The 12,634-nt window shown below is 38.9% G+C and overlaps 1 protein-coding gene across 1 annotated transcript; it reads left to right on the top strand.

Annotated features, from left to right (window-relative positions):
* The first annotated feature begins 3,685 nt into the window (after positions 1-3,685).
* Positions 3,686-6,920, top strand: LOC147607102 (laccase-2-like). Its single transcript, XM_086791491.1, has 4 exons — positions 3,686-3,813; positions 4,495-4,894; positions 5,594-5,725; positions 5,803-6,920. Exons 1-4 carry the CDS (start codon positions 3,688-3,690, stop codon positions 6,918-6,920), a joined length of 1,776 nt encoding a protein of 591 aa, XP_086647617.1. The 5' UTR covers positions 3,686-3,687.
* The last annotated feature ends 5,714 nt before the right edge of the window (positions 6,921-12,634 follow it).

Here is a 12,634-nt window from a genome sequence, read left to right as displayed (position 1 = left end):
TTTTTTTCTCCATGAAGAGTAGTTAGTCACAAGAAAGTCATAAAAAGAGTAACAAAGGTTGCTACTTTCAAGAATATCCCCATGATGTCTAGCTTAGAGAAACTTGTGCTAATGCGACTTTCCTCCACACTTATGTTTCCTCCACACTTATGGTAGTGGTAGTTTGCTACATTGTTAGAATACATGATCCATGCCATCCAAAGGGAGGTTCACGGAGAGGTAATTTTGATAGTAGCTATCAAAGCCCCTCCATCTTTTGGCCAGTCAAGTAGTAAGAGGCATAGGTCATAGCCTCTTGGTTGTATTATGCAATATGTTTCATGAAAATTATCATAATAAATCCTATTTCGTAGTTCTGTTTACGTCATGTGCTTAGATGTTTGGGTTCAATAATATTTTTTATTTGATACTAGTTTGCATGTGTTCAAAAATCATGCATATTCGATGCATTGGACATTTCGTGTTTGATAAACTAAAATTTAATTCAATACAATTTAAAAACCAAATTAAATAATATTAACCACAAGATTCAAACGGACCAGATAGAGGTCTTTATATTAATCATGAAATTATATATCGTTATTATGTTAGTTAAAAAATTATATATATATATATAAAATGAATCTAGGAGCATGGGTCATTTCATGGAGTATCCCTCCATTTTTGCAAACGACGGACCAATTAAAATCCTTGTATGTGATAGTCACCCTCTTCGCATGTGTCGCTAAGATGTCGACGAGGTATCTCTCTGCAGCCACCTACTATAGTGCCTCCAATGCTTGTCCAGACTGCCGTATAGGCAAGAGGTGGCTTGGTGAACCCACAACCTTAGATCATTCATAATATCCCATATATTAGTTTGATGAACGTGGCTGTAGGAATAAGGTTATGCAGGAACTTTTGGTAAAATTGTATCTGCTACACAAGGCTAGAGATCCTAGTCTCTCAACCTATGCTTGTGGTTTTGCAATGGATCCCTAGGATTTTGGGCTTGGGATCGAGGTGGGGGTTGGGGTGGGCTTTGGACCGAGGTGAAGATTGGGCTTGGGTGGGCCTAGGGGCGGCATACTGGAGATTGGGCTTGGGCCTAGGCTTGCTAGTGGGGTGGCATACTCCTCCTTTGCTTGGGATGTACTCTCCTTTAAAAGGGGACTTGTTTCATAAAACTATTTATAAATTGAACATGTAGCAATGCTTTTCATGTGAAAACCAAGTTTTTCTTGTCTTTTTTTAAATGTGATTGGGACTTTTTAAATGTGATTGGGACTTTTTCAAAATTTTTTTAAATCCAAGAGATAAAATTTTAGCCCCAAATTATAGGGGAGAAAAAGTTATACTAACTACGCCATCGAATGCTAGCACTTATTTTTGTGGGTTTTTTGGCCAGAGGTTCATTAGGAGGAGTAATTGTCACAAATGCGAACCTTGTTAGTGGATATTGTGCAAAGGTGCTATGTGTGATGGCTAGTTTGCAATGTGAAAAAAGGTCCAGAGGGTGCCTTGGGGCGATAACACAATGGTAACACCCTAAATGCCCCTACCAAGAGATTGGAGGTAGTGGATGGAAATCTACCCTAGTGGCCTTGGCATGTAATTTCAATACCAACTCTCTCAATACACCCATAAAACACACAAAATATTAAAAAAAACTAACTAGAATGCTTGGGTACCCTTATCCACTTGATTGCTTACTCTTGTGCGCTATCAACATGCTTTAAAAGAACGCGTGTCATCTTGAAGCGCTCAAATGAACTTGAATTTGAAAGCATACCTGAAAGGGATGTTAGAGCGACATCCGCAATTGATGAACCTCAAGCCTATGCTTATATTTGGCGGAGATCTCAAAGTACCTCGCAAGACAAAACATTACAAAATTCATTACCACATTTGAATCTGAGTTCCATGTTAGTCAAGTCATAGGACTTTTGTGCTTGTTTGTGTGAGGGAGGGAGAAAAAAAACCATATATAAAGTATGCTGCGGAGTTGGCACACTCCTCCCCAAAAAATAATAAACATAGGGGAACGTGCCCTTCCCCCATTTCCAAAATAACACTTTCGATATTGAAAGTGGACCAAAGATACACCTTCAATGTTGAAGGTGGCCACCATACCTTTACCGCTCTACATTGCTAAAGTTTGGTGCCCTCCAAAGCTTGAGAATTTGATATCGTGCAGATGCTTCAAGAAGGTGTTGTGCTTGTGCCAGCACTCCGACGCTCCTATCTCCCGTAGCACCTCCATAATCCTTGGCAAAGTCAGATCTATGGCTTTATACACTCACAATTTTACCGTCTTTAGCACCTCCCGCGTGCTCCAAGAACATGAATCTATAAACATACTTGGAAAGGGTGCTAGAGCCACGCCCGCTTTGATGAACTGCACGCCTACGCTTATGATCAATGGAGATCTTCAAGTATCTCATAAAAAGGATAATTACAAATTGGTTAGCACATCTGAATTTATATGTTGTCGTTCAAGTCATACAAATTTTGTGCTTATTTGTGTGAGTGTTAAAAAAAAACCATACATAAAGTATGGCGGGGAGTTGGCACCATCCTTCCCAAAATTTTATAAATATAAGGAATCTTACCCTTCCCTCGTTTCCCAAATAACATTCTCGGTATCGAAAGTGGACCAAAGATACATTTTCTGTGTTGAAAGTGGCCATTAGTTTGTTCGAATATAAAAGAGAAAAATAGGAATACCTTTGTCAACTTGCAATACTAAAGTCGGTGATGCGATGAGTCTTGTGTGATATTGTTTCACAATCACTGATTAATGTAGAGCTATAACCGCTGTCGATGCACACGAGTTATCTTCGACCTTGTAATGAAAGCCACAATCTGTAAAAAAACATTCAAATCAAGAACAAAATTAAGATGCAAGAGGGGGCAACCACAAAAACTAACTATTTGGATGCTAAGCCAATGCGACATAGTCACAACCATTGAAGTACATCATAGACCTTGGATTAAATTTCAACAAAGGATTTCTCATGTTTGGCAATAAATGATAGAAAACAGAAATAGTTTAGTTGCATCTATTATTACAGTGCACATGAGTAATTACAGCAAGAATAGAGACCTGCTTAGCACGCAACAAAAAATGGATAAACTTGCAACTTTTGGCACAAGAATCCCATTACCATGATGTGTGTGCCATGAAGGCTTCTAAGACTTTAAAAATATTAGAGGATTCAATTAAAGAGCTCTCCATATCCACCCTGCTAGTCAGTCATGTTTCAAGTTTGGGTATGTCTATGATAATGTCCCGGGCAAGAGATAGGCTGCTAGTGAGTCATGTTTCAAGTTTGGGTATGTCTATGATAATGTCCCGGGCAAGATCCAAAAATGCCCGGGACGCAAGGGACATGGAGCGCGGGAACAAGTGCACTTTCTAGTGGGCCTTGCCTTGTAAGGCTCAAGGCATATGGAGCATCTTTCATCTTGCACGCCCATAGCAAGCTTCACCAACTGCCCTCACACACAAGGACCGTGACAACCCCTCTCTCTCTCTCTCTCTCTCTCTCTCTCTCTCTCTCTCTCTCTCTATATATATATATATATATATATATATATATATATATATATATATAGCGAGCTGCAATCCGCGTGGTCAGAAATCCCACATAACTCACAGCTCCTTTTGTAAACATGGAAAACTGCACAGCTTAACAAGAAAAAGACATGGTAGCAAAACTCCTTGCGTTGCTCTTGCTCTTACCAGAGCACTTGTTCCCTTGTTGCTTTGGAGGCTCTTCATCAGCAGCCGCTGAAGCCACTGGCCCTTCCACCAAATTCTACAGCTTTGAAGTAAGAATTTCCCCCTTTTTTTCCAAAATGAGAATAATACACTATACAGTATCCTTTAATTGTGAAATAAACCATCAATTTCACCACTGTTTTAGTGGGTGTTGACCAGTTCAATAGCCCTCATGGACATAATACATATTTAAATTCAAGAAAACTAGATTCTTTTCCTTTAGACAACTCTTAGAACCTTAAGTATTTGAGACAAATTCATCATGCACAGCTGTGTTTTGAGTTTTTTTTTTTTTCCAGAATCCCCTTTCGGGGGATGCAATGCAAGCATTGCACCACTCACACACACCACAGATGTCAGGGTTTGAACCCGGGTCCATTTGTTTGTGTAGGGTAGAATGGCCTGGGCTATACCACTTGGGCTAGAGCCCATGTTGCCCACTGACCATCATACTCAGCTTTTGAGAGAGACAGAGAGTTTGTTTTCATACGAAGTTATGAGTGTAGAAAGAAATCATGAAGTTTTTTAAAATATTAATCCATTGTTAATATGGAAAATAGGCGTGATCTTTATTATCAGAGTTTTTTGTGGGTAAAGGAGGTGTTTATGATCTTTGTTTTATTTATTCTTTGCTGTGTGGGATTAAGAGTTAGTGGGTGGTGATCGTCATTCTCATGGTTGTTTATAGTTGTAAAGGAACATTGATTCACAAATGACATAGTCTTTTGTAGGTGGAATATGTAATGGTAACTATGTTGTGCCATACAAGAGCACAAGTGGCAGTAAATGGACAATATCCTGGGCCGACCATCAACGTTAGGGAGGGGGATCATGTTATCATCAATGTGACAAACAAGGCCATGGGAGCCATGTTGACACTACACTGGCATGGCATCCACCAAGTGGCAAGCCCATGGGCTGATGGGGCAGCCTTTGTAACACAATGCCCCATCCCTTACGGCCACTCATACATCTATGACTTCCAAATCATTGCTCAATGTGGCACTCTCTTTTGGCATGCCCATGTGGCTTGGATTCGAGCTACATTATATGGTGCCTTCATCATTCGGCCCTCCCAGAGCACCGCTTACCCCTTCTCGCCCATCGATGACGAGGCCACCCTCCTTCTAGGTAGGTACCTACCCTCCAATCTACAGACTCCAAAAGGTACAATTTCAATTATCTTGGATGGCGAAATAACTCAAATGACATTGCAAGATGCTTTCCATGGCTACGAAGGATTTCTTGACTTTGAAGTAGTTTCATGCTGTTTAAAACTTGATTTCATCAAATCAATCTTTGCTTTAGCTATATGGTTCTTACATTTCCATTGTGCACAACATATATGAAATGGCACTCCCCTTCAATATGAATGTAATTATCCATATGCTTCTCTCTCTCTCTCTCTCTCTCTCTTTCTCTCTCTCTCTCTCTCTCTCTTCAAGATGGGCAGGATCCCTTATAGAGAAATCTTTCTCTTGTTATGTTGCTTTATATGTTCTTTGTTACTCTACATGTCCTTCAAAAACAAAAAATGGAACTTTGGGTGCGTTCGAGAGGACTTTAGTTACTCGTGCATCAAAGTTCATCCACCCCATGCATTATCACACTTTCCACTTATTGTAAGGCCTTCTGAACAGAGGTGCATTTCAAGCCATGGCATGGTGGATTACCTGGAGGAAGTATATCGAGTGTTTTTGGCACTGAAACCTTGTTATTTAGATAAAAAGTTGTGGTGTGCAAACTTTGTGTTGAAGCTCTGCAATGTATACTAGCATTTGGTAAGATCCTGATATCAATATACATGATGTTTTGTTTTTGACCACGCAGGAGAATGGTGGTCAGAGGATTTTGGAGACACAGAATTGCAACTGGATGCTACTGGAGGCATGTCAAGGCCTCCTGATGCAAACACCATCAATGGTCTGCCAGGCTCTCTCTACAAGTCATGTTTGGAGTCAGGTAATGCAAAGGACCTCGACCCATGTGTAGTTACTACGGTAGGTTTCTTGAACCATTTCTTCTGTGTGGGTTCCCAGATGAACAGTTCAAAGACATGTATATACTCGAAATGCCCCAAGGAAGCACTTACCTTCTCCGAGTCATCAACGCAGCTTTGCAGGCAACGTTCATCTTCACGGTGGCAAACCACACTTTCACTGTGGTGGAGGCAGATGGTTCCTACACAAAACCCTTCAATACAGAGGTAATTTTCTTAGCTCCTGGCCAGACAATGAGCGTTTTGCTGCATGGCAACGAGCCTCCTGGATGGTACAGCATGGTGGCTTGCCCTGCTAGCTCCAGCGCATCCGTGCAGGCCATTCCAGCAACCAGCCTGCTATTTTACAGTGGAGTTTCAGGCCAGAACAGCCTCCCTTGCATGCCAGACGTGGCATACATGTTGGACAATCCGCGATATCAGCTTGCGTTCCATTCCCTTATCAAAAGCATATCTGCTGCTACAGCATCAGAAGTCCCGATGCAAATTGACCGCTACTTCTTCTTGGCTATGAGCCTGGGGGTCATCAACAGAACATGCCCAAAAACACTAACAGGGTCATGCCAAGGACCTGAAAATGAGCGGTTCGTGGCGTCACTGAACAACATCTCATATGTGCTGCCCACAAACACATCCATTCTGGAGATGCTGTATAGGGGGCTGCATGTGGCCACAGATTTCCCTGATTATCCGTCAATGCCGTACAACTACACGGGGGACTTTGATGTGGATGTGGGTATGGCGTTGTTTAGGCCCATTCGGGCGACCAAGCTGAGTTTGGTAGATGCGGGGGAGCAGGTGGAGATGGTGCTGCAGGACACTAGGTTTTTGCCCAGGGTGGGCGGCCTGCAGGGCCATGCCCTGCACCTGCACGGCTACAGTTTCTATGTAGTGGGCGGTGGGCTGGGCAACTTCGATCCCATCTCTGACCCCATGAGCTTCAATCTGGAGGACCCGCCCCTGCGAAACACGGTCTCTGTACCCTCCGGGGGGTGGTCTGCTGTTCGATTCAAAGCGAATAATCCAGGTGCTCTCTCGCTCTCTGTCTTCAAGTTCATCGTCGAAGTGCTTGAGATCCAATCAAACGTATTAGATTGCAAAGTAGACAAAAGCCAAACCCCACAATCTCAAACCTTTTCTACATGGATATTTGCCTAATTATTGCTATTTAACCTTGATAAATCCATTAAAATATAAAATTTGCATACCTTATATTCAAATGTAAATCCCACATTAAAAAATAAGCAAAAATCTTATTAAGAAAAGAAACCACACGTAGGAATATAGAGACATGTGTAATGATATTTTTCCCATGCACACCACAAGGCTCAAAACTCCACAAAATTGGTTTGCTTGTTATTATTCATTAACAAACTCATAGAAAGTGAAAGATTGTGTTGGTTTGCACCATATCTAGGGGTGAGTTTATATTAGCAAACATAGATGGTGGGGTTATGCTACCTTTAAGGACACATGGATGAAACTTGAGGACAACTTGACACATGAATCACATGTAGGAGTGCATTTAATGCTATTACAATTTGTTGTTTCGTGTTTGTGGCTTTGAGGCCTACTCGAGGCACTCTTTTTCATTTACTATGCAAAAAAGGTTCATAATCTTGAACCTATAAACACTCATTTACTATGTAAATAAGATTCATAATCTGCCTTCTTCGAGGCAGAAGAAGAAGAAGAAGAAGAAGAAGAAGCCCTTGTAAGCATTGGTTTAGCCTCGGATTCAGAAAATGCAAGCTCTTCTTTGCTTTGCCCAGCTTGGTTTGCTCTGCCAGACTCAGCGAGAAATGTAAACTCCATGATTACAATAACAAGATGAACACCATAGATTAGCACTTGCGTTGAGCTCATGCCCTTTAGTTGGTGGATGACCTCCTCACCAATGTGCCTTAAATAATCCTCATCACTCAGTACATTGTGAATATACAAAACCCACCGGGGGGGGGGGGGGGGGGCATACTTGAAGTGGTTTAGGATAGCCAATTGTGGCCAACTAGACCAAATACCAATCCTGCTGCCCATGTCCCCCAAGATTGGTTCCACACCCATATTACAAGATTATGTCATACTCAAGCAACTTTTCCACACCTTAACAATGCATATGAGGCCACACCCTCGTAGATCAAGCAAACTTGTAAGACCTCGAACAGTCTTTGGTTTCTCTCCCAAAGGATCACATAACATGGAGATGTCCATTACATCCAAGCACACTTATTCCCATAATACATTCTCCTATCCTTCACTTACTCTCTCATTTAACTATAATTTTAGCAAGTTGTGATGCGTTATATTACTGGGGAATCGTAATCTCACAGTTTGTGTTTGTGAGTTTAAGTATATTTTGAGCAGGATAACACTCCTTGCCCCTTGGTAGATATTCTTAAGGAGAGTAATACTCCTTGGTGTTTGAAGGTCTAAGTATATTTTAGGAGGATAATACTCCTTGGCCCTTGGTAGATATTCTTAAATTTGTATCATTCGCCTTTATGGCCTTTGCATTGTTCACATTTGTTATCTCCATATCCCATAGATGGAACTTTGGGTGTCATTGTTGCTAACTTGGCTACAAACTAAGCATTAGAAGCTTTTGGACCTCTTCTAGGAACCTTACCAATAGTGTGATTTTCTATGCAGGTATATCTTGCCAGTCCCTTGTAGCTTCCCCCCCCCCCCCCCAATTAAAAAAAAATAAATTTAAAACCCATGCAACCCCTCCTCGTTTGCAAGCTTGTCCATGTCCTCATGGCTTATGTCCTACCCTTGCCTTGCATTTTATGCCTAGACCCTCTTCTCATTTCTCTTGTCTCACTAGTCTTCCCTCTTCTTTTCCCTTTGTTACGCTATGTTGTCTCTACTTGTTGTGTTTTTCCTATTTATTTCTACTTGTTTTTGATGTGGGTATAGCCCTCACCATCTTCCGTTCTTCAAGTGGCTAATGAATTTCTTCTTACATCATTTGTGAGAGCCCTCCTAGTCCCCCCTTTGCAGTGGCTCCATCTTCCTTGACTAAGGCCACCCTCAAATTGCTCCCTATTGGAAGCAAACCTCTAGCTCTTATTATCATCCTCACCTTCCTTGGAGGCCACCACCTTGATATATAGATTTTACACTTTACAATAGTAGATATGCTTGAGGCCATATTCAAGTTTATGCAAGATACACTTATCAATTAAGCAAGGACACATCTTTAGTATTAAGAGTTTGCAATTGTTGGTTGGAAAACTGGTGTCTCCAAGTCTCTTCCCATTTCCATGTCAGATTCTCGTTATGAGTTCTTGGCCAATTCTTGAATTGAGCTACAAAAGATCTCGTTGTTCTTCCTTTCTCCTTCTCAACTAAGTCTGGTTCTTTCCATTAACATGGCCTTTTCACATCATGATTAGACGTCGCATCACCTATCTGTGGAACTAAGGCCCTATATTTGGTGCCTTATCCCAACTATAATAATCGACTCAAATCCATTATACACCTTGGTACACTCATGCCATATACCCCTAAGCATCTTGCTAGGGATCTAGTTTGATGCTGCATTTCCATAAACTCTCTCAAACCTTCTCTTAAACCTAACGTCCATATCAATGTCTTGGATGGAAAATGATCACTTGTATGCTACCCTCCATAAGTCATCCAATAACAAACCAAAAAACATATGTTAGGCCTTGGCAAATGTGCTACCATATTTTTATGAGACACTTCATCTTCCACCTCGATAAGTTTCAATGTTGATATGACAACATGCTCATTTCAAGGCACAAGGGGAAATGGTCAATCTTGATAAAACCTATATTTTTACCTTACCCATTAAAGTATAAAATTATAGTAAAAAAAATCAATAGACCTTTAGTCACCTTAGCAAAATAGAAACAAGACTCATCAACTCTTCTTGTACTTGCTGAATAAATTACTAACTCAACACAAACCACTTACTTGCCACAAAAAATAATGAGCAATGAAACTCCAACTTGAGTTTTTGTGTGTCCTTATAGGTGCACTGAGTTTGATTTTTACACTTTTTAGCTAAGCTTAATCATGAGCCTAAACAAACAATGAGACACTGTCAATCATTAAACATATGAAACATTGCATGTTAATTACCTCAAAAGATATACTAACTACTTTATGTTTAATTTATTTATTTTGCAGGGGTATGGTTTATGCATTGCCATATTGAAACTTATCAATATTGGGGAATGAAAATGGCTTTTTGGGTTAGAGATGGGCCAGATATGCAAAAAACAATCCCACCACCACCTCATGACCTACCATATTGCTGAAATTAAGCATAATAGTTATAATGAAATACAATGATTATTTCACCAAACCAGACCATGTTAGTTTAGACACCCAATCCTCACAAAAATCTCACCACCACCACCATATTGTTGAATTTAAGCATAATAGTTATAGTGAAATATACTATTTATTTCACAAAACTAGACCATGTCAATTTAGGCACCCAATTTAGGCACCCAATTCTCACAACCTATAGTTGGTGTGATAGAACTAGACCTTCATGTATATAAGGTATAAACTCTTCTCTACTAACCCTCACATGTTTATTTCACCAAACCAAACCATGTAAGTTTAGGCACCCAATCATCACAAGCTGTAGTTGGTGGTAGAAATAGAACTTCACATATATAGGTATAAACTCTTCTCTAGTAACCCACATGTGTGTCAGTGCTTTATTATTTCACCAGGTAGAGATTCTCATGACACATCAAAAACTTTTAAAAAGTCCCAACATAATTTTCTCCCTTACTACCTGAATAATGTATCCATGATATTTCAACATGCTACTATATGATATTTTAAACTTGCAAGAAGTGGTGCTTATTTTGCATAGTTTTTTGAGCATCATTTATTTTGATATCTTATTTTACTTAGTTTATTGACCTACACTTATTTTGGTATCTTAATTTTAAGTAGTTTTTAAGATACACTTGTTTAACTGGCTTGAGTTAAAGTTTTGAGTCAATAATAAAGCTATTTATATGGTTTATTTATACATGATCATTTTAGCTCTCATAAATATCCAAGATAAGTTTACTTTTGTTTGAAGCATTAATAAATAGCAAATAGATTTGTTTTCTAAAGTGATTTTTTAAAAAGAAGACATTAATTCATTAAGATTTTTTATAAATAAAGCCTTTGAAGAAAGTTTTATAATAATTTTTAAAATGGGTGCTTCATGTGGTCACAAGTGTTGATGAAAATTTATTGTACATTCATACTTTATGTGACAAAAAAGGAGAAAATAAAATAAGGATCGAGCAAAGGAACCCACTTAGAATTCCCTAGTTACATAATCATGTATAATCATGCATCTCATTAATTTCAAACGCTTGAATTCTTAAGGTAAGAGAAAGGGCTTGGTGCTATTCCCTAGAAAAAGCAACCTCTTCATGGGATAACTCAAAAAGATAAATGCAAAATGCATTATAAGGCTTGTTTTACATGCTATCATTGATTATTTGGAGATTATTATGTCATTGCTGAGCAAGTAAAGCATACGATCCATGCACTTGAATGGAAAATCTCAAAGTAAAGTATAAAGATTTAAAGCTTAAGTAGAAGTAAAGAATCTTGTCAATGAGACATAATGAATCCTATTGCACATATGAAGATGTGCTCAAGGTAGCATGACTTGAATAAGACAATATCTTGTCAATAAGACAATATAAATCATATTGCACATACAAAGATGTGTGCAAGGTAGCATGAACTTGAATAAGTTTGGGGAAAGGAAAATAAATTTTTAACTTAGAAGGAAAATATTGCAATGCGTGATTTGAATAATCAAAGTGCATAAGGAGTCTCGAAAGGAAGTTAAAAGTGGACGCAAAGGAAGAAGAAGTTGTGATATAAAAATCTAGAATTTACAAAGTTGTGAATGTAATATGCAACTATAAGATACAAATAATTATGTTATTTGAACTTGATTTGATTGTGATTCTATAATTTGAGATCTTAAATCTCTATACTAGAACATTAGAATTTTGATGTACTCATTGTGAGAAAATTTTGTAGCCTTTTTAAATAAAAGTAATCCTTTAATAATTTCATGCATTAACTTTGCATTTTGAATATATTTTGAATTGATTGCACTTCTTTGCAGTTGCAACTCAAGAAACCTAAAAGTTAGCTACATCATTGACAATGCAAGCACTACTAGAGTTTGAGTGTTTTCTCTAAGACATACCATTTTGAATCATCCACATTTTGAAATATTTCTAGAGGAATGAAAAATTGGATTTCCTTAATCATAAATTTCACTCAAAATTATTGACTACAATTTATCATTCTTCATTGCATGTGCAATCTTCTTTTTCATTTTCTATTTCACTTTTAATTTTTGGAGTTGACGAAATGGAAAGGTCCTTTGACATGCCAAAAGTGTAAAAATTCATTGTAATAGCATATGGAAATCTCCACCATCAAGCATAGAGAAAACATTGCCATAGTGGGTGTCTCTATTGTCAAAACTACCAACACATGCTCCACCATCAAGCATAGAGCATGCATAATCATAGTGGGTATCTCTATCATCAAGGCTACCATCACATGCATCATCATGGCATCCCTATCGTAGTTAGGTGTGGTAGTACAATGATAATCCAAAAAACCCTCCATAGATATGACTCTCTCTATGTCATCCTCTATGCAATGAGCATAGCATCTATTAATGTCCTATGTACAAGGAGAGTTTCCATACACATCACAAAAACAAGAAGCATATCCAATAGTGTCTGTAAGGGATCACTATAATGCACAACACTCTGATCAATACATGTCAAATCCTCATGTGCATAGCTATCACCACATGTCTATTCTGCCCACGTATCAAGGTACAATCC

The sequence above is a fragment of the Cibotium barometz genome, chromosome 56 (assembly GCF_041138505.1).
Source record: "Cibotium barometz isolate CiBa-2024 chromosome 56, ASM4113850v1, whole genome shotgun sequence".
Classification (NCBI taxonomy): Eukaryota; Viridiplantae; Streptophyta; class Polypodiopsida; order Cyatheales; family Cibotiaceae; genus Cibotium; species Cibotium barometz.
Note: the sequence above shows the minus strand (reverse complement) of the source record. Positions and strands in the feature narration are given on the sequence as shown.